General features: G+C 42.1%; 3 protein-coding genes across 5 annotated transcripts in view; 1 reads left to right on the top strand and 2 right to left on the bottom strand.

The window, feature by feature from the left end:
• Positions 1 to 790: 790 nt before the first annotated feature.
• On the bottom strand, positions 791 to 5,310 carry macir (macrophage immunometabolism regulator). Its single transcript, XM_034233287.1, has 2 exons — positions 5,230 to 5,310; positions 791 to 3,925 (listed from the first exon to the last, which is right to left on the bottom strand). Exon 2 carries the CDS (start codon positions 3,908 to 3,910, stop codon positions 3,269 to 3,271), a length of 642 nt encoding a protein of 213 aa, XP_034089178.1. The 5' UTR covers positions 3,911 to 3,925; positions 5,230 to 5,310; the 3' UTR covers positions 791 to 3,268.
• Positions 5,311 to 8,129: 2,819 nt separating this feature from the next.
• Positions 8,130 to 21,608, bottom strand: pomk (protein O-mannose kinase). 2 transcript variants are annotated; one of them, XM_034233266.1, is made up of 3 exons: positions 21,549 to 21,608; positions 10,583 to 10,861; positions 8,130 to 8,912 (listed from the first exon to the last, which is right to left on the bottom strand). In XM_034233266.1, exons 2-3 carry the CDS (start codon positions 10,847 to 10,849, stop codon positions 8,142 to 8,144), a joined length of 1,038 nt encoding a protein of 345 aa, XP_034089157.1. In that variant the 5' UTR covers positions 10,850 to 10,861; positions 21,549 to 21,608; the 3' UTR covers positions 8,130 to 8,141. The 2 variants fall into 2 exon arrangements, with proteins under 2 accessions (XP_034089157.1, XP_034089156.1); XM_034233265.1 differs by having other exon boundaries at positions 21,482 to 21,603.
• A 215-nt stretch (positions 21,609 to 21,823) lies between these two features.
• Positions 21,824 to 27,372, top strand: part of pam (peptidylglycine alpha-amidating monooxygenase) — a 208,794-nt gene continuing 203,245 nt past the window's right edge. For both annotated transcript variants that reach the window (XM_034233276.1, XM_034233268.1), the window contains exon 1: positions 21,824 to 21,908. In XM_034233276.1, the coding sequence (XP_034089167.1) occupies positions 21,833 to 21,908 (76 nt within the window). In that variant the 5' untranslated portion in view covers positions 21,824 to 21,832. The remainder of the gene's footprint in view (positions 21,909 to 27,372) is intronic.

Genomic DNA, 27,372 nt, shown 5'->3' with positions numbered 1-27,372 from the left:
GAATGTGTAACACTTAAAAAAAACTGTTATTTAGCAGAAACAAAAAACTGTAAGCTTCCATTGGATTAAAATACACTTGAATTATTAACAGTCATTGGTTAACATGAAATTTACTTTTTCTGTTTGGTTTAAGGAATAAATAGAAGTGCATATGAGTGACTTTACATACAGTATACAGTGGATAAGTGTATAGACCCCACAAGGTTTAAATATTAGTTTCCAAAAGTCTAAAAATAAAAGTGTATTTTTGCTTTGCTTGGCAGTGGTTTCAATGTTTAGCCACTATTGTTTTTAAGGACATCAATACGTCCTTAAATTAATATTATATGTATTATAAATATGTTTTGAAATGAACATTACTTCATATGTAGTTGGACTATGATTGTTGCCCATCCAAATTTAGCTGACACATTTAAACACTCACCAAAGAAAATGCGAACAAAATGTTATCTCCATCCACCAAGCTGGGTGCATCAAGAAAAAGTTGTGGGGGAATTATACCACTAAACAAGAAAAGGCAAGAATATGGAATTAAATAAAAACTCCAGTCACAATCAGTCTGTTTTCACTTCACTACAGTTTCGGTCTAATATCCAGCATTTTCACGTTTTTTGTGTAAAAAATAAAAACCTGAAATTAGAAATTGGGAATACTGAATATTACAGAGTGTCGTCAGGCTCCTCCTGATGTCTCTCAGGAAGTAAAACAGAATACAACAACAAACAACAATGCATGTGCCCCCGTGGATCTGTCAGGTATACTGAAATGAATGGGCTCAAAGTAAAACACAGACTCTGAAGGATTCCTTTATCACATCAAAACTTGGCACAGAGGCTTTAGTTGTTGAACATTCATGAAATAAATTAAATATTCTAATGCACACAAATCAGAATTTACTTTCAAAGAGGGGTGCACAGACTGTTCCACACAACAGTAGATAGTGGCATGGCTTATGTGAACATGTTGACATGGTGGTGATGATATGCAGGTGCACTGAGTTTCCAGAGACAGTCTGTGGAATTAGATGCACAGACAGGCATAAAGCACACATCCATTACGAGCTGTAAGAGGAACACACACACTCATTAGAAAACACACATCTCAATATTAGATTTTTGCGGCGGGCATAACCAATGTAGAAAACTAGGGATGCGCAACAATATGTTTTTCTTAAGCCAACATATTTCCAACCATATTTTTGCCAACAATAACCAATAAACAGATTACTCCACTAATTCCTTAGAGTCTTCCTAACTCCCAACATGTACACTGGTCTAATGTTACAAACCAGGACTAAAGTTGTGGCTCTCTGTGAAGGCTCCAGCTATAGCAGCCATCTTCTCAACTCGTAAGATGTTCCCATAACCTGTTTTCTTGTCTTGCGCTGACTTCTGTGTCAAATTTGTATTCAGTACACATATGTACATTCAAAGAGGTAAGTTCCTGTTCTAGCTGTGGAACGATTAACAGGCCAACTTTAAGAGACCAAAAGCCACAGTAATGGAGCTAAAATTACCAATTAGAATTTAGATTTGACACACCCTTCATTAGTGTAGTCCTGGTGACATGACCTAAGGAGCTAAACACTGGAATGAATTGTCACTGGTTATTCATCTAGCTTGTTTCATGGCCTGCCAGTAGAATATATAAAAACATGGAAGGGGTTAGCATGGGCAGAGGGATGAAAACAATTACAATTGTTTTTTTTAATGTATGGCATTTGAGTTTGAAAGTGAGTATCACTATCATTTATTTCAAACATGCCCATTTTTAAAAAAAAAAGAGGTTTATAAACATCAACATTGATTGAAAACAATTAAACATAAACAAAATATGAAAATTAGTAAAAAATATAATCCTGCTAATTTAACAGCTGTTGCCAACATCTGCACAAACAAAAAACAACACTTCCACTAACACAGCTCTTCACATTGCAACTATTATTGAAGTGGTTGCAATAATCCATTTGAACATAGTGTATGTTTAATACATTATGGCAGGGGTGCCTAATACGTCGATCGCGATCGACCGGTCGATCGCAAAGGTGGTGTGGGTAGATCGCATGGCATTGAAAAAAAAAATGGATCCAACCTTACTATGGCATTTGCCACTTGATTGACGTACAGGTAAGCCAGTCTGAGTTGTATCGTGCCATACGGGTTCATGCAGGTATGAGGGGGCCTCACCTCCTCATCTGAAGCGCAAATGCGGCGCACAACTATGCTGCGGCGCAATTAGTGTAAGCGCACCACAGTTTATCCGCCGTTAAGTCCACTAGCCCCCCCCACCCCCGACACAGATTGGGCAGGGGCGTGTAGGTAGATCATTTGGGCTTGGTCATTTTAAAAGTAGCTCCCAAGCTGAAAAAGTGTGGGCACCCCTGCATTATGGGATATGTGCTTCATCGAGAGGGCTCTGCCTGCAGGCCTCCACTCTCAGGACAGTTCCGGTGTAGGCTCCACTCTCAGGACACCTCAACTCTCAGTACAGGAAGTGACGATTCTGACGAACACGTTTTTCATGAGAGGAGAGGAGAAAAATGCAACGAAAATTGTCAAAATCCCTAAATATATGGATGAGTGGGGGGGGGGGGAACGGCTGGACACAGGCCGTGGGGACACACCCACCCTATTAAAATTAATAGAACCGGGGAAAATAGGGGGAAAAGTTAAACTCCCGTTACATTCCTCCATGGTGTCATTTGAGCGAAAAATGGCTAAGTCAACTTTTACGAGAACCAGACTGGGGGGTCAAAAGGGCTTGACCAAGGCCGACCCAAAGTGCATGGAGAGCGTGATGAGTCTCCATGGTGATTTGAAAACTTCAATCAGACGAGTCCTTCGGGGGGCGGGTACGTGTTCGTCAGAATCGTCACTTCCTGTACTGACAGTGGAGGTGTCCTGAGAGTGGAGCCTACACCAGAACTGTCCTGAGAGTGGCTCCCATGGCTTCTTCAGCTCTAACTCTGTGTGTTTCTGAGCAGTACAAACAAACAGCACTGCTAATAAGTAGCTTTAAAAATTATTGCTCATTTTATATACTGTAATTCACATTTTTTACTTCAACAACCTTATTACAATGTGAGGAGAGATTTCCTTCACAACGCCATGTGTACAATACAAGGTAAACCCAAAGTCCATAAAATAACCAGATTAACAGATTGCCTCTTGAAGAACATTTTATTCTCTGAGTAGAAAGAAACCAAGCTTGAAATAGCACCTAAATCCCCAAAAGGATAGAAGACACCTGTTAGGACCTTCCAGTGAACTCATGTCAGGTTCCTGGTGAACACGCGCTCCCCTCGCAGGGTGAGGTGCTGCAGTTGGTACTGCAACACCTCCGTGTCCGACGACTCTCTTATTCTTGTTTTGTCCAGATTTAGGTAGTCCAGAGACTTGGACTGGGCCCTCTTCCCTTTAAGCAGACAGAGTGGCAGTGAAGCATGTAGACCCCTCCCAGCTTCCCCCTGGGCCAGGGACCTGAGGATTGGGTCACTGGAGCTGGGCATACGCCTCCGCCTCCGCCCATTGGCAGCAGGTATCTCGTAGGGTTGGTAGTAACGACTTTTTCCTTTGCAAATTCGTGGAGACTTGTGGAGAACAGATTCTCCAGCCTTTGGGACACTGCTCTGGATGGAGTTGGACACCGTTTCTGAGACAGAACCCTTCTCTGGAGGGCCTTCTGACCACCTGTGGGCCAGCTTTAGCAGTTCCTCCCCAGTGGTGAAGCCCACCAGATAATTGGAATCCATGTGGAGGATCTGGTACCCTGCGACAGTGCCTCTGATGGGGGAACAGGGGGTGCTGGAACATCGAGGTCTCTCTCTGTCAGGTTTTAATGTGGCTTTGATTTCAGCTGCAGGAACAATGGAGACGTGTGCTCTTGACCCTCCATTGATATCCATTTCCATCCTTACAGACTTATCCTGAATAAAGATGTAGAAAAAAACGTTGAGTCATTCTTGTTTCTGGCAAAAAGACAGCAAACACAAACATTTAGTGCCCACATTCAGCAAATATCTGAAGGCAAGACATCCACTCACTCCTAAAGGGCCAGAGGCCTGTACTATGAAGCAGGATTTTCGCTTAGCGGGCTAACTTCAGGGAAAACTCTGGGTTTCCGGTCCTACGATGCTGGTTCTCTTTTTAGCAGGCTAGACCTCCATGGTAACTTATGCTGTGCGGCTAACCTGGTCCGGAGCAGGTTAGGTTGCAGGCTAAGAGCTCAACTCAGTGAAAGCACTGCCTGCTGACCAATCAGAGCTCAGTGTGCGGAGTTTAAAGCGATCAAGTCATATCACAGGAGAAAGGAAATACAGAAAAGCTGACGTTGCAGGAAAGACGGCCGGCAAAAATCACCGACTGTGTGAACGTGAACATTAATAGAATATCACCTCCATCTTCAGATGTTATAATGTGACTATTATAACATTAGCGTTAAGAAAGCTTACTGAGATATCTGCCACAACACAAGTAACCGGATCAGAGTAACATTAAGTACAGTTCGCGGCATATCACTTCATAATGTACATACACCTCCTGTTCATTTCGCATAATTTGGTAAGCAGGTACAATGTTTTAATTTCATTTCCGTTTAACTAAAGTTATTTAGATTAATAACTTTACAAATAACACATTTGTGAGATTAAGTAAACCACCCCAGTTAATAACCTACATTAAGATATGTTTTAGATTAACGATTTTACAGAAGTAATTTGGGATCTCTTCATATTTGCTCCATTATGAATGATGAATTTGAACTTTTTTACTGAACCACAGAATTAAAGGCCTGCTGTCATTATTTAACTGAAAGCGAATATCTTAAACACTGACTGATCCACCAGCACGCACAGATGAGCGAGCACACACACACACACACCTCCTTTATGAGTGGTGGTGTTGAGGCTGTACAGAGAACATTCGGGAGGAAAGATGGAGACATGCGGAGCATCATGTCCGCTGCTGTCAGGAGATACCGTCTCATTACAACATGTCCATCACTGTGGACATCCACTGTGTATACACTGTATTCCTAAAGCGGAGCCATGTTAAATGTGACGCCCTCATCATGTCAGACTCCGAGTCTCATCCCATTGATCCAGTCATGGTGGCGCGTGACCAAGGGACCGCAGTTTACGGGGGAGCACGAGCTGATCTATCTGTGTTATTCTCTCGGTGATCTCCGGCTCTCACCGCGATACGGACGGAATAAAATAAAATCAACACAAACCTGAGTGAAGAGAAAAGATGTCCCTCCCGTCTGCCTCTCTCCTCTCTGCTGTGTTCCGCCAGCCACAGGAACACTTCCGGTGTGTTTCTCCACAGCACAAGCGATTATACAATATTTCAGTAGGCCTATACATCATTTAAACTATTTTTATTTCAGAATAAATTATTAAACCCCTAAATGGCCATTCACATATACATATTTTGGAAAATTCATTGATCGCTTTTTTTCTACACCCATACTACTATTGCACCCGTGATACACCCATGTTATAGCCACATATTACACTGTTATCACACCCATTTTATCCCCCAGCATACAGACACCATTTAAGGGTTACATTATTTGTTGGTTTCAAATATCTGACGACAATATCCACGAGTCCCCGCTGTTGTAATATTTTTTTTAAATAACAAAAAACGGTTATATCAAGTTTATTGAAGCTCTTTCCATCAAATAATAATAATAATAACAATGTAATGAATAAAGATAAAAATAATCAGAAATGATTTGTTCATTGTGGAAATTGTTTCACTCATCCACAAACAGGAGCTCACAACATGCATTGATGGAGACAAGTCAGAGACAGGGGCTCTAAGCACTTGGCAGCTGCTGCCTTGCTCAAAGGTTATCTGTGCAGGAGGCAAACTCCACCGAACACACGTGCCACAGCATTCACATGGAGGCTTACAGCTGTGTGTAAGGAACCAGCAGCTAGCTGTTAGCTCTGCTGCATCACACTCACTGAGCTTCACAATGACATTCAGCTTCAAAAACCTTAGTAGGCCTATCTGTCACAAGTTGTTATAACTAAACTAGTAAAATCATTGAACGCTTGACATGGCCATAGTCAGGGTTATCCTGCAAAGTTACATATACATTGATATGTTCAGCAAAACTATGAAGAAAAACATGAATTCATAATATTACAAAATCAAACCATTTCAAATTGTACATGGTTAAAGAAACATTTAAGCAGAAATCCATTGCGCTTCTCAACAGACCTTCTAGGGCAGGGGTGTCAAACTCTTCATGTGGCCCGCAAGAGCTTGCAAATAATATAATATGTTTATTATACAGTTACATGCCACTTTAGAGAAGTACGTTGCCCATAAAGTACATGTCCCACAATGCATCTCGTTTTGTGACATGCACACTTAAGAGACTTGCAATTATTTGCCCCAGACTTCTGCTTTCAGACATAGTTAATTATGAAGTTATTACCCTATCTGATAATAATCCAATTCAGAGGCAATAATGTAATATAATACCTTATTTTATATATTTATATAGTTACAACCGGCCCTTTGAGTGCAACCATAATGCTAATGTTGCCCGCGATGAAATTGAGTTTGACACCCCTGTTCTAGGGACAGTAAAACATTTTGGGACTGATTTTGTGACATCATATATTCAATAAAATGTATTTAATACATAATAAATTCTTGCTATAATGAGTCCGTCATTTTGAATCACTCCAAGCTCAAGTACCGTAAAAGCACATGTATCTCCGAGGGTTATGCTCTTTGTGCAGCTGGATTCAAACTACGTCATATTACATTGTATCTATGAAATAGGAAATTATCCCACACAATGTTTTACACGGTCATGTTGTTGCTCCGGGCGGCTCTGTCCTGTCTGTATGTGTGCTGTCAGCGTCCTCTTTGCAATGTCCCCTGGTTAGCCTCTCTTTGGGAATGCTGTGTTCTTGGCTCATATGAAGCTCAGATCTTACTGACAGCTGTTTTTCTACTCTGAGGTATCCTTGGCATGAGCACAGGACATGTGTAGCAGGAGAAGAGCAATGGGAGGGGTAAACAGAGAAGCAGGAGAAGTTTTATAAAGCACATTAGTAGTACACTTTAAATTGAGTTTTCCTGTTCGGTAGTTCAAAACTTTGATGGTGCATCTTTACTATTATTACATTTTTTTAGCAACCATGACAAACAATACATGTTAAAGTTTCATTTAACAAGTTCATACACCCGTTTGCATAAAGGTCTAATGCTGCGTTCACACCGGACGCGATGCGAATATTCGCTTCGCTCTAATCGCTCCTATCGCATCGCTCTAGTCTAATGGTGCGTTCACACCGGACACGATGCGAATATTCGCTTCGCTCTAATCGCTCGAGTTTCACCGCGGCTGCCAGCTGTGTTTACTCGCATCATTCAAACTAGACGCGCTGGCTCAGGAGCTACAACTAAAACAAAATGAACATATTTTACCATGATTAAATTGTAATACACGTTTATAAATGATGCCGAAGTAACAACATACTGATACCGGTTAGTAAAAACCATGAATTAATGCTTTGACAAGTCTACAGACAAGACGGCAGGCGAAAAACCTTTTAGAATGTTTGTTTTCTGAATGAAGGTCGGGTCGACCAGGCTAAGCTAACGTTGTATATGCTCATTCCACACTCATAACAACGGCCTATATAAATAAACCAGCGACTGTATTCACCATGACAGACAGTCTGTGGTTTGTACTTGTTTAACTTTTGTCTAGTTTCTGAACAGATATGAGGAGCTGTGATCTCTGTGAGCTAACTGCTAACAGCTAACGGCTGATGTTTTCTGGTTGAACGTCAGTGACGGCAGGCTGAGATCCTCACCGCTGATTGGCTTCCGCGAGAACGCGTCACGTGAATTTGACGCTCGAGTTGAAAAAACGCGTCTGTCCACGTCTCTGCATTGACTTTACATGTAATCACGCCGCCCCCAAACATCGCATCGCGTCCGGTGTGAACGCAGCATTAGTCCCTCTGAGCTATCTGGATAAATTGAGGGAATCCTCGGGAAGAGAGCAGTTTCAGTAAGCACTACATTATACTACACCTCATTGTGAAACTGTAGCTTTTATTTAACGTTCAGGTTTTTTTAAGCGAGTCAGAAATGTACTCACACATTCTACAGCATGTCTCTAAAGCCAGCACTGTCTTGCACCATGCTGCTGTACACTGATTGGTATACCTTGGACACATCCAAAGCTGAAGGCCTGAGCCTGGGGTCTTCCCTCTTACACTCCTGGTGGATCTGAAAGAGATGGAAATGGACTACATCCCCCCCAGGTACCCTTCCCATCAGGAACCATGTCACGTCAGGGATCTTCCAGATGTCTGTTCTCTCATCGTACTCAGGCATTAGACCGTCTGAAAATGGTGTTCCTGCGTTTCTGAAGGGCCACAGCTGCTCTGGGGCAACAAAGTCCCCAGTGAGCTCCCGATGACCACATTTTACCCCAAGGCCTTTGGGTGTGTCCACCTCAGGCAGCGCATCGAGATCGTTCACCACCAGGTGAAAGTCACTTGTCAGCAGAAACTGGGACAAGGTTTTTTCCAGGCTGTTGGAGTCACACATGACCCGCCGCCCAGCTGGGCTGTTGTGGAGGTAATGCAGGATGAGGACGTAGTCTATAGCCAACCTCAGCCGGGCCTGCCATGTATTGTGTTGCTGGTGCTGCCGTTGTTCAAGAATACCTTCCAAATTAAGGAGCGGGCCATGTGGATGGTGCTCCGTGACCTGGGTGTGGTCTTCAAGGCAAAAACCCACCAGCTGCACCACCCGAGGGCCCTGCAGGAGCTGTAGCATAGACAATCCATGGAGGAAATCCTCCAGGTAATCCAGAGAGGACAGTTTGGACAAAGCTACCTTTTGACCCCTCCATTCTGCCAAATAGACCTGGGGGAAGAAAAGTGGACGATTAGGTCGGTAATGAGGAGTGAGGGCTGAGCAGAGGAAACATTGACAACATAGGACATTACCTGAGGGACAGGTTTGTGTTCTTCCAGTAAAGAATACAAACTTAGTGCAAATTACAAATTTCCAATTGATGAATGCAACTTGTACATTGTTAAGAGTGCATTTATGAGATAAGCATGATCAATACTCCCCAATAGCTCTGCAAGGTAACCTGTTCTGCTTCAAATGACAAAAACATGCCCTGGTAAGTGGACCACTTACAAAATAGAATGCAATCGATTAATCCAGATCAGTTTTCAATGCACACAACAATGGTTCCTCTCCTGGTTTAAATCCTATCTCCTTGACAAACATCAATTCATCTCCATCAACAACTTCAAATCCCCCACAGCCCCAGTCAATCATGGCGTCCCTCAGGTTTCTGTACTTGGTCAACTTCTGTTCATCACCTACATCCTCCAATTGGAAAAATTATTAGATAAAACCAACTCGAGTTCCACTTTTATACCGATGACACACCCCGACTGGATTATCGCAACAGCATTCTTTATGGTTCTCCTGCATACATTCACAAAAAACGTCAGTATTTCCAAAACTCAGCTGCCCATATGCTCACCTCCACCCGACGCTCTGACCACATCACCCCTAGCCTCCAGGACCTCCACTGGCTCCCCATCAAACACTGCATTGACTTTAAAATCTTACTATTCACTTTCAAAGCCCTCAACAACCTTGCCCCCCCCCCTACCTCCAATGACACACCCTTACCAGTCGCCTCAGGTCTGCTAAAGCTAACCTACTGCAGCCCATCAGAACCAATCTCCGGACCTATGGTGACAGGGCCTTCTCAGCAGGAGGGGGGCATCTCCTCTCCTCTGTAAGGCGCTGCTGCTGCAGGGGGGATACATGCTGCAGGACTTCCGCCCCATGGAGCGGGTGTCTGCAGGATCGGTAAATGAAATCCAACATTCGATGTTCTTGGGAGGCCGTTATATTTGTGAATTTGTCATACTGCTGCTACTCCCGGTAACTTCCAGACACTTTCTACGCTCGCTCAACTTCTTTCTCGTTCTACACATGCCACACACGTATCATCCCCCCCTCCCACTGGCTCTATATCATTGTAAAAAGCCCTGACAACTGTAGACAGCCTGTCTGTATTCATTAGGAGATAATACATCAGCTAGAATAAAACAGTAATTGTTATAGCCAACGACTTCTAAGAACACTGACAACACTAGTTGTTGGTGACAACAGCAACAACAGAGCTACAACTCATACCAAACAGAGGATTTAAAATTAATTTATAAAAAAATATAAAATGAGTTGTCTCTTGATTGATAACATAGGACACATTAATTGATTAAGTGTTGAAGAAGTCATTGCTCCAGTTTGTTTGGTATGTGAAATTCAAGGTTCTAGTATTTAATCTGTATGGGAGCTTTGCAGTTCAATTCACCCCTTTTTAATATGTTGTCAACATCTAGTTGACAATGAAAATAGCATCTGAATTTCTTGTAAATCTGATTTGGCTGGTAAATCCTGCATTAGAACTGAATGGGGAATTGACATGACTTGAGGCCAATTGCATTTCCCTCCTTTAATTCAGTTAACACAAAAGCCAATGTTGCCTTTAATAGACTACCTACCTTTTTAACAGTTCCTTGGCCAATCAGCTTTAGCTTGCGTACTTCGGCATCTATCTGTGAACACTGGAGCCAAGGTGTGATATTTTTCATATTTGTGATTTTAAAATGCTGAGGCACGTGGCCTACATGAGATGAAACCAGCTGTTCATCAGTCTGATACAAAGAGTCCAGATACAGGTAGATCATTGCATTGCTGAGGAGCAAGGCAGCTAGACACACTGCCACTACTGGAACACCTTCGGAGATCAAACTGCCACTGCGACCCATAGTGCCTTGTATCTGAAATAGAAAACAAAGTAGGGAGAGCATGATATAATAGCTACAGCTCAAAACCGTTAATCAGTTAACAGTTTTAGAGCACTGAGACAAAACATCTTCAGATAAGATAACAATTACTCTATTATAAGTAACATTAAGTGTACAATAGAGTAACAAAATAACAGGAGACATGTATTCAGAATAAATGATAGGAACATAGACCAAGACAGTTTTCATACAAGTTATTTGCATTAAAATATACCAGGGTTCTAATGTCTTTCCAATGAACAATCATAATCAGCCTACTACCAATACACACAATATGTGTATAAAAAAGTGCTCGAACGCCTAGTCAGTGAGCAGGTAAAGGTGTTTTTATGTACAAATGACATCCTGTCTAAACATCAGTCAGGCTTCAGAAAGCAACACAGCACCATCACTGCGACAATGAAAGTGGTGAATGATGTGGCGAGTATTTGAGATAATAAGCAGAGCTGTGCAGCTCTATTTATTGACCTGTCCAAAGCGTTTGATACCGTCGATCATCGCATTTTAAAGCAGAGGCTAGCCAGTATAGGCATGTCCAGCCATGCAGTAGGGTGGTTTGAAAACTACCTCTCTGAAAGGTCCCAATGTGTTCACTTTGATGGGCTGTCTTCTGAGTGGTTAAATATTGCTAATGGTGTTCCACAAGGTTCAGTTTTAGGTCCACTTTTATTCTCCATCTACATCAACAGTTTAGGTGAAAATGTGGATGAAGCTACTTTTCATTTTTATGCGGATGATACCGTGATGTACTGTGCAGGTCCCTTCATTAAGGAGGCTGGTGTTAAATTACAATCTGTTTTTAACATTATTCAGACTCAGCTCTCTGAAATAAAGCTTCTTTTAAATGTTGAGAAAACCAAGGTAATGCTCTTTTCTAAAGCTAAAAAGACACCAGAGCATGTTTTAGATATTGTAACTACACAAGGAACAAAACTTGAAGTTGTTGCCTGTTACAAATACCTTGGTATCTGGCTTGATGATTGTCTCACTTTTAAACTTCATGTCAATAACCTGCTTAAAAAGCTGAGGGTTCAACACACTCTCACTTCCTAAGCGTCCAGGAGCGACGTTTGGTCAGTGTCCGTGGCGTCCAGTTGTGACGCTCCTAGGCTCCTTCAGCGTCATAAAGGGACGCAAATAGCTTTCAACTGATTGCAATGTATTCCCATCTGCGGCGGGATTTGACGCTCATGGAAGCACGGCATTCGTTTGTGTCGGCTGCCCTTAAAGGCAATGTGAGCGTCCATTCCCATTGGATAACGGAGAATTGTACACCCGGAAGTAAGTATTCCTCTTACTGTCGATTGATTTTACAGTGATATCTGCACTACTCATTGACTAAAAAACACCAGATTATCCTTGTTAATTACACAACATTGATTGGTTTAAATTGTGTGCAATGCTTTTGTATTTTTCCCCTTCGATTCGGAGAAACAAATATTTTTTCTGAGTAAAGGATGGCAGAAGACACTACACTACCCAGAATCCCCAGCTATCGTTTGGACTACACCATGTGCTCTGTTTGACAAACCCCGTTTTTTTTCACCATTCATTCCAATGGCAGGCGTCTATGTCACGTGATCTTCACATTTCTCCCTGCAGAAAAAGAAAACATGGCCGAACTTCGTTTTATTCTCGGTGGAAAATGCCAATTTTAAAGTTAGTTTGGCCATTAAAATGCGTTTTGATGTCATTTGATGCGAGAAATATGAGTTGTTATTTCAGATTATGTGTGCAGTGGATGTACATGATCTTTAGTTTGCTAGTTATTACGAAGATTACTTCAGGAAATCGCGACGTTTTCATTGTTACCAAGGTGGTTGCTAGGGACGCTGCTATCGATATTATTTCTGTTATGTTGTGTAACTGTTTAATGGTGTTATATTTATTGCTACCCCCTTCCCCGTCAATGTATAGTGTTGATCCACAGCGCAAACGTATTAGTTTAACAAAATCCGCATCTAAAGATACGTTATTTTCCCCTGTGCAATTTCAGTCTCACATCTCACAGCACATCGTCATTAACAAATACTGGAAACAGACCGAAAACATTTTTTAAAAATAAAATAATACTTTATTCCGAGTGTGCTTGCTTTTCTCTTTGGAAGTCATCACATAACGGCATTGTAATACACGGTTCGGCTGCATTACATATTACATATCTGCTGTAGTTCTGTATTTATAGAGCCCTGATGAGAAGACTTCTAGACAAACATGAGGAACTGAAAACGTGACGTGGATCATAAATATATTAGCCATTAAACAACATCTTACATTTATTTTCATACAATACGTCTCCATGCAGTATCAACACTAATTCGGCTGACTTTTATATTTGATCCAATTGGTAGATAGGCTGTATTTACACCATAAAGGTGCAGAGCTGATATAAAGGGACACCTAGTGGTTAAAGCATGTTATTGAATTTCATTATTTTTATTATTAGATATTAATAGGATCCCTATAAAGTATATTCATTACTCGTTATTCTCTACTAATAGTTAATTAAAGACTGTATATAATGACTATTTTGCACATCCCTTTCAAGATTTCAAGATTTTCTAAGGTTTATTGACATATCATATAGGCCTACACAACTATGGTGTAGTTATGCATTGAATGAAAAACTTGGGTCGCAGGTTCCTCAATAGTGCATTACAAGACATCTATCAATATTTGTGCATACCTCCAGCAATGTTAACTATGTTGAAGCACTTATTTTAACTGATATTATACATAATGTATTATACTCTTATAAGATGTATGTAGATATTTCATCTCCGGCCTTGTCAGGTATTGAACAATCAATAAATAAAGAACACAGAATTGTTAAATATAAAACACAGAATTTGTGTGATTATACTAAATGATGACGCGGTGGACCCGTTCAAATCCAGTTTTGGACAGTCTGCCATGGTTCCATCCCATTTCAAGTGCTGTTCGAGAATCGGCGTAACCCTCGGAGCACACTCTCCAATCACAGAGCTTGAGGACTATCACGGGGTTTGTCAAACAGAGCACATGGTGTAGTCCAAACGATAGCTGGGGATTCTGGGTAGTGTAGTGTCTTCTGCCATCCTTTACTCAGAAAAAACATTTGTTTCTCCGAATCGAAGGGGAAAAATACAAAAGCATTGCACACAATTTAAACCAATCAATGTTGTGTAATTCACAAGGATAATCTGGTGTTTTTTAGTCGATGAGTAGTGCAGATATCACTGTAAAATCAATCGACAGTAAGAGGAATACTTACTTCCGGGTGTACAATTCTCCGTTATCCAATGGGAATGGACGCTCACATTGCCTTTAAGGGCAGCCGACACAAACGAATGCCGTGCTTCCATGAGCGTCAAATCCCGCCGCAGATGGGAATACATTGCAATCAGTTGAAAGCTATTTGCGTCCCTTTATGACGCTGAAGGAACCTAGGAGCGTCACAACTGGACGCCACGGACACTGACCAAACGTCGCTCCTGGATGCTTAGGGAGTGAGAATGTGTTGGAGGGTTAGGCTAGGTTTCTTTTACAGAAATAAGTCCTGTTTCTCGCTTGAGGCCAGGAAAAGGCTAGTCACTGTGACCTTTTTACCTGTGCTGGACTATGGTGATTTGATTTATATGAATGCACCTGCCAATTGCCTGATCAAGTTAGATGCTGCGTATCACAGCGCGCTAAGATTTGTGACAAACTGTAAAGCATTAACGCATCACTGTACCCTGTATGCAAGGGCTGGTTTGCTTTCACTAACCGTACGGAGGCTCAGTCACTGGTACATTTTTATTTACAAAGCCATGTTAGGGAAACTTCCATCCTATATCTGCTCCCTGATCTCACGGCGAATTGTAAGTGGCTACTGCCTGAGATCGAATGCTGTAGTTTTATTAAATGTGCCAACTGCTAGGACTGTCTTAGGGAAGACAGCTTTTAGATGTGCAGCGCCACTGTCTTGGAATAGTCTGCAACTGAAATGGAAACTGAGCAATCTGGTGCCACTAAATGTTTTTAAAGCTCGGTTGGATGCTACTCAATCGGAAGCTGTTGGTACCTGTACATGTGGATAGTTATGTAAATTGTAATCCCTGTGATGATGATGTAAGATGTCCTTTTGTTGTTCTGTTAATGTTTTTATGTTTCATGTGGAACCTACTTGAGCAGGTCTCCCTTGTAAAAGAGTTCAATGATCTCAATGGGATTTATCTGGATAAATAAAGGTTTTATAAAAAAAAAAAAAATAATCTTATAACCATATAAAAACAGCTTTTACAGTCTTTAAAGCATTGATATGATTGCCAAATGGAGTGTAATATCTACGAATAATACCATAGATTTAGTTTTTCCACATTAAAAGCACCCATAAAAGGCGGCAGTGGCTCAGTCTGTAGGGGACGGCGGTTCCCATCCCAATCGGATCAAAATAAAAAATATATATTGAGTGAGCTGGTAGCTGGAGAGGTGCCTGTTCACCTCCTAGGCCACTGCCGAGGTGCCCTTGAGCAAGGCACCTAACCTCGAAACTGCTCCCTTGGCGCCGGATAACTGGCAGCCTCTCTGCTTTGCATGTGGTTGTGTGTGTGCATGTATATCCTCTGTGTTTGTGCATGTATATCCTCCCCTGTGTGTGTAATGTGTGTAAACACAACAGAGTGGAGAAAGGAACTTTCCTGTGAGGGATGTAAATGTCAATAGATGTATATCATTACCTATTAATATTGCATTGGGTTTAAATCCTCAACATTCCTACACAAAACCATTTGCCATAGTGTTGTTTGTCAAGTCTTTTGTCCCCTCTGTGATGTAAATGATTGGAGCTCTGTCATCTGACAACACCTTTAACTTTACGAAAATACGAAAATGAACTAAATGGGTATCATTTATATTATTATTTTCATATCAAACGAAAGAAATGTATTTGTTGAGTTATCAAATAGAGTTTATCACCAAGCCTTAGGCCCTGGCCACACGAAAATGAACCGAATTCAATATCAAAAAAGTCTTCAGGAATCAGAAACGTGTCCTTCCACACGAGACCGCTCGACCCGCTGGAGACGCTGAAGTACATATGCCGGGCCTGTAAGTGTACTTTAGCCACAAAATACACCAAAAGCAGCGAAGAAGACTTCCCGAGCATGGTTGCCCTTCTGTTTATTCTCCGCGGTGGATTTAGCAGCAGAGGTGGGGAAAGGCAGGGCTCTGGCTCTTTTTCACCCTCCCGAGGCAAGCGTGTGCTCCTTCTGTAAACAGGGGCGCCGCCAGGGATTTTGGGCCCCATGAAAATATATCACATTGGGCCCCACCACCAGGCACAGGCCACGCAAACCAAGCACAATTGCTGTAACCACACCTCCAGAACCCAATCGACTCATTTATGCTTGAAATAACTCTACCTGTACAGGCTTGCATCTATCTTGTAGTCCAATACTAACTGCACTATATTTACTGACACTGAGCTGTGAAAATATAACACTGTGCAGACTGCAAATTCTACTGCAACATTCTGCTGCAGTATAATTCACTAGGGATGCTCCGATCGATCAGTCACCGATCGAGATCGGCCGATACTCACTCTCTACCGATCGATCGGTGCTCTCTAAACATTAGTGCTGTAGTGACGCGTCGACTTCAAAATATCGTCGACGACATATTTCCGCGTCGACGCGTCGCTACACACACGTGGGTCACCCAAAGCAACAAGCAGTTCGCAATCGCACTTCAAACACAATGGAGACTGAAACGGCTACCACCTCCTCCTCACAGGATTGCGCACGAAGCCCCCAAACGAAAACATCTCGCCCTAGGTCTTCAAAAGCATGGGAATATTTTAAAGTTAGTCCAAAACGCAAAGATATTTATATATTTATATCTCACTGAGACTGCTGCATAGCCTAGCAGAAGCAGCAGCTAGCTGTGGTGGCTACCATTAGCAGCTAGCATTTGCTCTCCGATTTTTACATAAAATGGAATTATGGATTATAAATTCAATCATTTTTTTATACATAGACGTTAAAAACCTATGGATTAACCGATTCAGCCGCATTTTTTCTCATTTTATTGCCATTGAACACGTCTTTTGATCAGATTACGGTGGTGAGACGATCTCCCGAGAAGCTCTGTGAAGGTACGTGTTGTGATGACTGTATTTGCTTCCCCTGTCGCGAGTCCGGATCACTCAGTGATGATACTATATACCTACATAATCTGTGGAGTCTCAGCTTTAATCGGATATATTGTATGTGCAGCTACGATAAGTAATAAGGGTACTTTTATCTTGAGTTCTGTGCCAATGTCCGTTAGCATTTTTCGCTCAGGGGTCATTTAGATGCTTCTTATGAGACTTGTGTTTTGTTTTGGTAAACATGGTTTGTATCGTCAGTTAGCTGAGATTATTTCCGTTAATCTGGTATAACACATTAATAGGTTCTTAAATATTAAGATCCCCTGAGACACAGTATTGTGAAAACAATTTTTTTTACATTACGTTTTTTTTACATTACGTTTTTTATGAATTGAACAACAGAAAAATAATCGTTAGATTAGTCGACTAATCGATCAAATAATCGCCCGATTAATCGTTTTCAAAATAATCGTTTCCCCCCAGCACTACTAAACATGCCGATCGCGAGAGCCGATCGCATGACGTAAAATACATGACACTTTTCTCTGTGTGTGGCAAAACAAGCTCGCCAAAATGGCTTCACCGGTCTGGCATTATTTTAAGGTGTCCGAAAAAGACAGTAAAATAGCGGTATGCAACGTGTGTGAAGCAGAAATCCTGCAGCTCCGCCCGCCGGACCGGTAAGCGGAGCGAAACACACAAGAATTAGACCTAACACACTTAGCTATTTTATCTACCTCTGGAACAAGCTAAACTAGTCATTATAAATATATATATTCTTCACTGTCGGGTCACTCATTACTGGATCAGTGAGCTGCATGAGATACTGACAGGCTGTCAGGAGAGGGAGAGAGAGGGAGAGAGGGGGAGAGAGGGGGGAGAGAGAGAGGGAGACAGGAAAAGAGAGCGCTTCCGCTCATTTCTCTCGTGTTATTATCCAAAGTGAATGTAAACTTGAATAATGTACATCATTTGAATGTAATAATTAAGTTGATTGTTGTTTGTGGAAGCTCCAGTGAATGAGCCCCATTAACTGAGTTTTAAACATCACTTTAAATGGAAGATTTAAAGTGATGTTTAAATCTTCCATTTAGGCCCCGCCCACTCGATCGGATCGGCGATCGGAGCATCCCTATAATTCACTATTTGATATAACACTAACATTCCTGACAATAGACCTCAATAGTCATCTTTTATGGTGTACATGCCTTTTTAATAACATTTTTGAATGGAACATTCATAAATCTAAATAAGTATAACTTAAATATACATGACCTCTTAAATTAAAATAAAGTGAACATTAACACCAATATTATCATTTCTAACATATAACATAAGCAGCAGATTTTCTAATTAAATATACATACCAACTACAAAATAAGCGGGTATTAAAGTGTAAATGGACAACAAAACGGAAATGGAAATAAAAAGGCCTGATGGTGGTGCTAAATCAGAGCAAAACTCTCTTGTCTTTCTCTCCTTTCTTTTCTTTTTTGAACGCACAGCGTTTGGAGACAGGACCAAACCATTACATGTAAATAGAGGGGGGTGTTCGATGCTTTGGATAATTAACTTTTCGAACAAAAAAAGTGAAATGAATCGTAAGTTTAGTGAGTACATTATCAATAATGTTATATTAATGTTAATTATTGATGATTGATGAAAGGTTACTTAAACATTTTTTCTTTATGTTCTACAATTCTGTCAGTCACAGGCCCTGAGAATCGTCCTAACTTTTCACCCCCTTACGGCGCCCCTGGCTGTAAATCTCCTCGGTAGTCCACTAGCAGATGAAAAACACCCACCTCTCCGCCTCGATCAAGGGACGAGGGAACCGTGTGGCAGTTTCTGTTAGAATTTTTTTCCGGCGGTCAACATGTTTAAATAAAGTTGAAATCTTCCGGACAAAATTATAAAAGTGCCGGTCAATTGTCTTCTTTGTTATTTATTGAGCTTTAAAACAAATTAATAACGACTCTATATAATAATATAAGAATAATACACGGAGTCTCTCTTTTCTTCCCCCTCTCCTGACAGCCCGTCAGTATTTTCGTTATCAGGAAATGATCGTATAGGGCGTAATCACGGAGCCGTTTGGCCCCCCAGAGCGTTGCGTCCGCAGATCTACCCACCTTGGGACCCGTTATTGTTATCCGCATTTCCCTGTCGGCCTCGTGTGGCCGAACCGTCTATAACAGGGGTCGACAACGTTTTTGATATGAAGTGCCAATTAAAAAAAATGTTTTATTAGTGTGCCGACGTTCGTGAACTGTTAACGGGGGGGCGGGGGCGCTCGTGAACTGTCAACTGGAGGGCGGGGGGAGCCTCGCTGCGGGGAAGCTGTGGACCTCTGTCGCCTGTCAGAGCAACTTACATGATGCAGTTTAAACACAGTTAAATAAATAAAGGGTGGTGCTGGCCGTCAGCGAACTGAGCCCGGCCGTCAACGGCCGCTGGGCGACCGGCTCGGTTAGCTGACGGCCGGACGTACTGTGATTCTCCAGAACACACAGTTGGCCAATCCGCCCCTGTGTAGCATATTATTTTCGATGACAGATGAGCAGATTGCCACTGGGCTTTCAACTAAAGACACAGCCACGCAAAAACTGCGGCAATGTACAGCTCCTTATGGGTACTGCAATGGTAGTTCCTCCCTGATCGTTTCACCATGGAGGAAAGCAGCAGAAAGTCGACTAGAGTTAAAGAGAGCGGGGCCTAGAAGTTATACTTCTGCGCTGCGTTGTGTGCATGGCTTCCTTCTGCAGGGGGAGACGCGCTCTGCCGGCGGTCTCGTTCAGGATCCGAAAATACAATTTAAATATTTTGCACACTTATTCCTAGTGTGCCACTGGTTACGGTCCCGCACGCGTGCCAGGGGTTGCCGACCCCTGGTCTATAAGATAGAGAACTGTAGCGGATACGGCCCGTTTCGTCACCGTGTGGCTAGGGCATAATTAATGGATATTCAAGATTTACAAGGCAGTCTTTCCTAATGTAAGTCAACGGGGAAACAAACAATTATTTTTGGGTTTCAAGACACAACGTGCTAGACACGTTAGTTGAAATGCACCTGTATTACCACTACAAAATGTGCAAGAAGCCTGGCGCTCTTCGTGGGGGCCTGGCCTGGCCTATGAACACTCCAGGAAGTAGAAGAGACTGTGCTCGGCCGGGTGCTTCGGCAGGAGAGCAGGGTGCTCCAGCAGCACCATGAGCACTAAAAGCATTTTATTAATATTTATTATTACAAAAATAAAAATGCCCCTTGGCGCACCATAGACAATGGACTCGACTTTGGCTTCAAATGAAATTGGATTTGTTCATCACGTGATTTGTGTTAATTTAAAATAAATCAAACTCCCAAAAAACGTATACAGCTTCGGTGTGCTTTTATTAACATTGGAATTTACTGTGTAAGCGGGCGCGGGGGGGGGGGGGGGGGGGGGGGGGGGGGGGAGGAGAGAGCTTTAGAAAGCTCTCTCCTGAAAGACTGAGCGGCTCTGATAACCTCAGCTCAGGGAGGTAAAGGTACACCTTTATATGATCATTATAGTTATAACAAAATAAGAGAATAGATGAAAAACAGGTATAAAATAATATACGACAGTACAAAAAAGTTGTTATTAATAAACAAGAATACAGTTTAAAAGGGGAGTGAAAAAAAGAGTAAAATATCCATAAAGACAAATAAAATCTGTTTACAGTTCTGTTTCATATGGGTGTTGAGAGATGTATCCATAGATCTCTTAATGTTGCTCTCAAAGTGCACCAGATTGATGCTTTCAACTTCAATATTACCCAGAGGATGTTAGGTCCACCCCCCACTTAAATCATGTTCAACTGGATAGGATACTAAATACATTTACACACATCTTGTGTCCATTTCTTTCTGTTTTGGTGGTCATGCCACAACCGTGCACGTGCATGCATGCGCGAGTCAAAGTGAGTGTCTGCATGTGGTGGTGGGGGGGGCACCAGCTAAAATCTTGCCTAGGGCAGCAAATTGGTCAGGGCCGGCCCTGCACACAGCTACAGGTTTTGATATGGAAATTCCGCGATGAATAGGACCCCCGAGCAGAAGAAGCCCACCAAGCGGTGGGACAATGTGTAAGCCAAGTGGACAGCAGATCACGAGTTTATCAAGGTATCGCGGAGAGGAGAGAAGCACACGAAGGTCTGTTGGCAGGGAAGATAAACATCTTCAAAAAATGCACCTGCTGCAACTGGAAACCAGACCCTGAACTTCTCATACCAAGCACTAAAGTGACTGAACATTGTATGACCAATTTTTGTGAAAAATGCAAAAAGTGATGGTTTATACCTGCAATTACTGTGGTTCCATTTCCTCTGATTACCTAATTTGGGCGTGCACATTTGCCACGCGCAAACCTACCTCTTTTGGATTTGGAAAGGTTGCTGTAACGTTATGCGTATGCAGACAGGCACGATAATTTAGCTGTTAACACGATAGCGCCACTAACCTGTAGCTGTGGGTTCACATGCTTTCAGAATGCCGCAGACACGAAGACAAAAACAACTCGTACTCACTCGTACTAGTGTAGCGATTCAAGATGTGCATTTTGACTCCAGATCCACCAGTAGCCGGATCGAGAATTTGAGACTTCCTGTCATATTTCCAGAATAAAAGCCTCACGTTAAAAAAAACGTTTTGTTTGTTTTTAATCGCCATTTGAGGGATGGGATCATATACGTTTTGTGTGTGTGTGTGTGTGTGTGTCGGTGTGTCGGTGTGTGTCGTGTGATTGCATATTCTGTGAATGTTACGTTTTTAGGTGAACGAGCTTTTATTCTGAAAGCGGAAGTGTGGTTGGATGCGGACTCCTTGCAAAGCAGACATTCATCTCCTGTCTGTCAGGCGATTGAAATACTTCCAGACTCAGCGAACAGGTACATTTTTTTTTATCTTTAAAGCTTATCTCTTAAACATTTTCCGTCGAGCTGGGTTGCAAGCTTTCAGTACACTTACAACAAGTTCGATTAAAGCTATCAAAGCTCAGACTCGATCTGTCGAAACCTGTCAAAACACAGCAGCGCAATAGATTGCGGAAGCTAACGTTAGCTTGTGTACAATGTGTTTATTAGCTAACGTTGGGAGTTCCCAGATAAATACAGCTCGTTTTCATCTGAGCAGGAAGCTCACAGCGGTGTGTTTACATGTATCTACAGCTAGCTGCTAGGTCCACATCTCCAACCTCAGGCTTCCTATTTAAGCCATTAGTTTAGGCGTGACACATCGGGGTGTATCCATAACGGTGTCTTTGAAAATCCAAACAATTATTAATTTGAACAAATTGGAAGAAAAAACACACTCGCATAAGTATTTTGTTCAGGTCCTTTTATTTATTTTTAAATTGAAACCACAACCGTATAGCCTAAAGCTGGAATATTTAGAGTAATAATAAGAGTGAGTTCTGAGGTGAGAGTGTTAGTGATGCAGCAGGCTACGTGCAGTTGTCGGTGAGTGGGATGAGCCGTTTCCATAGTTCCCTGAGCTGAGGAGGCTGTGATGTCACACCCTCTCTGTTGTTCCTACCTCACTGTTAGCGATGAGTCACCAGCTGATTATTGCTCGGTTATTTATAACATCCTCTGGGTTTCAAAGTAAATATGTCACATTGATGTGAACAGGGTGAAGGGGATATGGTAAATGCCATAGGACCGTAAGGTTTATAGCTGGGGTTGCTGGCAGTTTAATATATTTGGTTTGAATTAAACTATTCCGAGAACCTTTTGCAAATCAATAAAGATGACTATGGAAGAGGATTAGGGCCAAACATTTTGTGTGCCTTAATAAATTATCAACTTAATTTTCTTGATTTGACCAAAACCAGGGGCGGGTCTAGACATTATTAGGTGGGGTGGACAACATCAGGCACAGTCTCAGAGCAGGGCTGCACATTTATATCACTTGAAAATGTAAACTGTAAAAGGACAGCCATACTCTCTAGAAAATACATTATTAACAGCACACATTCAAAAGAAGCAACTTCACATGTTCAGTTAAAGGTCCAGACAGGGGTGTTGCTTGGGTCTAGGCCTGTCGCGATAAGCAATTAATTGACTTATCGTACGATAAATAAATATGAACTCGATAACTTTTCTGAGCTCGATAAATTGCCGTTTACATGCGTGTTTGTTTACATAAGGAAGTGACCAGCATTTTAGCCAGGTGCGCTGTGGCTGCTGGCCAGGCGCGCTGTGAGGGGCGGCGCTCACACACAGCCAGGTCAGGACACTCAGCGTGTAGCAGTGTAGCAGCCAAATGAATAATATAGAGACAAGCAGGAAACAACGTGTGACTTACTCAAGGGGAATTTGAAGTGAAATGGAATTGGTTGCAAAACCTAACTCCATCTCCGGTGTGGGAATATTTTAGATTTAAGCCAAATCAATGAGGCGAACCTACGGACTTGAATGAGCCGGGCGGTGTCACATTTGTTTTAACGAGCTAGCAACAAAAGCTAGCAATACGACCAACCTTAAACTGCACCTGAAACACAACCACCCCATTCTGTTTTCCCAGCTGGGAGCAAACACGGCAGCTGGAGATGGAGAGCCCCCACCTTCCCGACAGTTTGCAGTTTGCAATCAAAGATGCATTTGCCCGACAATGCAAACATGTTGGTGTTCCTTGCTCGAAATCTTTGATTGATACAGATTTGGATATGGTTGAGGTTTTTTTTGCTTGTGAGACAATGTGTGCTCATATTTATTCATTTATTTAGTTGTGTAAAAAAGTATTTAGTCAGCCACCAATTGTGCAAGTTCTCCCACTTAAAAAGATGAGAGGGGCCTGTAATTTTCATCCTAGGTACACTTCAACTATGAGAGACAGAATGGGGGGAAAGAATCCAGGAAATCACATTTTTAAAGAATGTATTTGCAAATTATGGTGGAAAATAAGTATTTGGTCAATAACAAAAGTTCATCTCAATACTTTGTTATATACCCTTTGTTGGCAATGACAGAGGTCAAACGTTTTCTGTAAGTCTTCACAAGGTTTTCACACACTGTTGCTGGTATTTTGGCCCATTCCTCCATGCAGATCTCCTCTAGAGCAGTGATGTTTTGGGGCTGTCGCTGGGCAACACGGACTTTCAACTCCCTCCAAAGATTTTCTATGGGGTTGAGATCTGGAGACTGTCTAGGCCACTCCAGGACCTTGAAATGCTTCTTACGAAGCCACTCCTTCGTTGCCCGGGCGGTGTGTTTGGGATCATTGTCATGCTGAAAGACCCAGCCACGTTTCATCTTCAATGCCCTTGCTGATGGAAGGAGGTTGTCACTCAAAATCTCACGATACATGGCCCCATTCATTCTTTCCTTTACACGGATCAGTCGTCCTGGTCCCTTTGCAGAAAAACAGCCCCAAAGCATGATGTTTCCACCCCCATGTTTCACAGTAGGTGTTCTTTGGATACAAGTCAGCATTCTTTCTCCTCCAAACACGTCTAGTTGAGTTTTTACCAAAAAGTTCTATTTTGGTTTCATCTGACCATATGACATTCTCCCAATCCTCTTCTGGATCATCTAAATGCTCTCTAGCAAACTTCAGACGGGCCTGGACATGTACTGGCTTAAGCAGGGAGACACGTCTGGCACTGCAGGATTTGAGTCCCTGGCGGCGTAGTGTGTTACTGATGGTAGCCTTTGTTACTTTGGTCCCAGCTCTCTGCAGGTCATTGACTAGGTCCCCCCGTGTGGTTCTGGGATTTTTACTCACCGTTCTTGTGATCATTTTGACCCCACGGGGTGAGATCTTGCGTGGAGCCCCAGATCGAGGGAGATTATCAGTGGTCTTGTATGTCTTCCATTTTCTAATAATTGCTCCCACAGTTGATTTCTTCACACCAAGCTGCTTACCTATTGCAGATTCAGTCTTCCCAGCCTGGTGCAGGTCTACACTTTAGTTTCTGGTGTCCTTTGACAGCTCTTTGGTCTTGGCCATAGTGGAGTTTGGAGTGTGACTGTTTGAGGTTGTCTTTTATACTGATAACGAGTTCAAACAGGTGCCATTAATACAGTTAACAAATGGAGGACAGAGGAGGCTCTTAAAGAAGAAGTTACAGGTCTGTGAGAGCCAGAAATCTTGTTTGTTTGTAGGTGACCAAATACTTATTTTACCGAGGAATTTACCAATTAATTCATTAAAAATCCTACAATGTGATTTCCTGGATTATTTCCCCCCATTCTGTCTCTCATAGTTGAAGTGTACCTAGGATGAAAATTACAGGCCTCTCATCTTTTTAAATGGGAGAACTTGCACAATTGGTGGCTGACTAAAAACTTTTTTGCCCCACTGTATATATATATATATTAGGGCTGTCAGTCGATTAAAATAGTTAATCGCGATTAATCGTGCGTGCGTACGTGCGTGCGTGCGTGCGTGCGTGCGTGCGTGCGTGCGTGCGTGCGTGCGTGCGTGCGTGCGTGCGTGTGTGATGGATCGTTGGAGCTATGTGCAACTCAAGGCATATGCTCGAACGGGAGCTGCCTGGACGCTGCAATCATGTTGCGCACTATCCGTGCTGAGTGTGCTGACTTTTCGTGCAATGTCCCACTGTCTGGCTTCCTGCATAAAGTCAAGTGCTCGGCGAAATGTCGCTCCTCTGTTTTCATTTAAACAGCTCCTTATATCCATTAGCGCAGCTAGCTAGCACCAGATGCTAACAACAACAATACACGTAAGGTCTCTCTCTCGCTCGCTCGGGCCACACATACACACACCCTCCCGGTCCTCCAGATGGCCAGTCGGTGCCTGCCGGTGAGCGTGGAAGTGTGGTCTGCCACAAGCGGGCGGCAGGAGCGGGGCTGTCAGCATCAGCTTGTCGATGGTATTTTAAACTCGATGCGCTCTGAAACTACGGGGCGGCCGAGGAAAAAAAATACAAATGCGTTAATCGCGTTAAAATAATTAGTGGCGTTAATTTTTTTTTGCGTTAACGCGTTATTAACGCGTTAACTTGACAGCCCTAATATATATAGCCGAAGGACTGTTTAAATGCCCAGCATTCGGCGCCACTCGATGACGTAGTATACTTGAAATAGTGGCTCTGCAGCAGCTTTACTCGACATTGATAAACGGCCCATGTTTACTTCCTGTCTGTCTTCTTCTGGTGACTTATGTGACGTTCAACACTCTCTGTGTTTCAACCTCTTTCCTTTCTCCCTCCTCTGCAACGTTCATTATTTTTGCTTAGCAGCTGTGTGTTGTTGAGTTTTAAAAACCTCTGAAATGTCCTTGACCAATCAGAACGAGTATTCGACTAAGCAGTGTAATGTGTTCTATACGACTTGTTGACAGCAAGGGCTAGAGATTGAACCTTCAACCTTCTGATGAGTGGACAACCACAAGTCTCCTGAGCCTGCAACTAATTCAGAGAAAATGGTTTTAAAATCTAACGTGGTCTGACTGAAGGAGCATATAACTCTGTACCCTTGCAAAGTGCACTACGGAACCATAAAGATGAAATATGTTTCTGGAGTTCTAATTATTATTTTTGTATAGTAAGAATCGTTTTATATAAAGTGTATGGCAGTGGGGTTGAGTGTGCGTTAAGCTAATTTAGTCAGTCAGCCCAATCTTACAAAAACAATACGCAACACTAAAACTAAACCTAAATAAAAACTCCCAGCAGCACTGCAACAAGCGTTATCAAAATAACAACTAACAGGGGTAGACATTAAGGGTACAATTGTATTATCACTGGCCCCACCATTGTAACCACTGGCCCGGAGCATTCGTCCAAATAAAATCAACTAATAATGAAGAAAATGAACACATTTGTTGCAATAGTCATTTATGCACTAACTACATTACTACTTGTACTACAACATTTGAATCATCAGTTCTTCCTCATTAGTGCGAATGCTGTTTACAGCATTCCACTATAGTTCTTCAAATCTTTATTCTTCCCCTTATTTCAGCCAATACTTTGGCTCTCCATAACTTCTGCTTATTTTAAGCTACAGAAACCATTCAAATATTAAACTATTCAGCCTGTTCAGGAATCGATGGGAAACCTTCAACTTTTTCAAAATATTTTATACTTTTTGAAATATTCAGCTTTTTAAACTATTTTTTTTAACATTGAAGTCAATGGGAGATGCCTTCAAATCCTGTTTTCCTACACTTTGCGCCAAATGCTACTCCTTTCACATACTTTCAGCTAGACACTTCATTCCAACTTTCAAATGATCACAATACCTTCAGCTATACAACTTGTATAAACATATATTTGATATCTTTTCATCTTTTTGAGATATTGATGTTAGTTTGGAGCTTGGTAGAGAGGCCTTTTTCAGATTTTAACATTACAGTGGATGGAGCAGCTCGTTAACTCTAGAGTGC

The sequence above is a fragment of the Gymnodraco acuticeps genome, unplaced genomic scaffold (genome assembly GCF_902827175.1).
Source record: "Gymnodraco acuticeps unplaced genomic scaffold, fGymAcu1.1, whole genome shotgun sequence".
Classification (NCBI taxonomy): Eukaryota; Metazoa; Chordata; class Actinopteri; order Perciformes; family Bathydraconidae; genus Gymnodraco; species Gymnodraco acuticeps.
The sequence above is the reverse complement of the archived record's forward strand: the minus strand, read 5'-3'. Positions and strand labels throughout refer to the sequence as shown.

Bases quoted from the DNA above. Each gene is read 5' to 3' on its own strand.
- macir (XM_034233287.1), bottom strand. From the start codon at position 3,910: ATGGAAATGGATATCAATGGAGGGTCAAGAGCACACGTCTCCATTGTT.
- pomk (XM_034233266.1), bottom strand. From the start codon at position 10,849: ATGGGTCGCAGTGGCAGTTTGATCTCCGAAGGTGTTCCAGTAGTGGCA. The intron at 8,913-10,582 runs GTAGGTAGTCTA...TTCTTCCCCCAG, and splicing joins GCCAAGGAACTGTTAAAAAG to GTCTATTTGGCAGAATGGAG.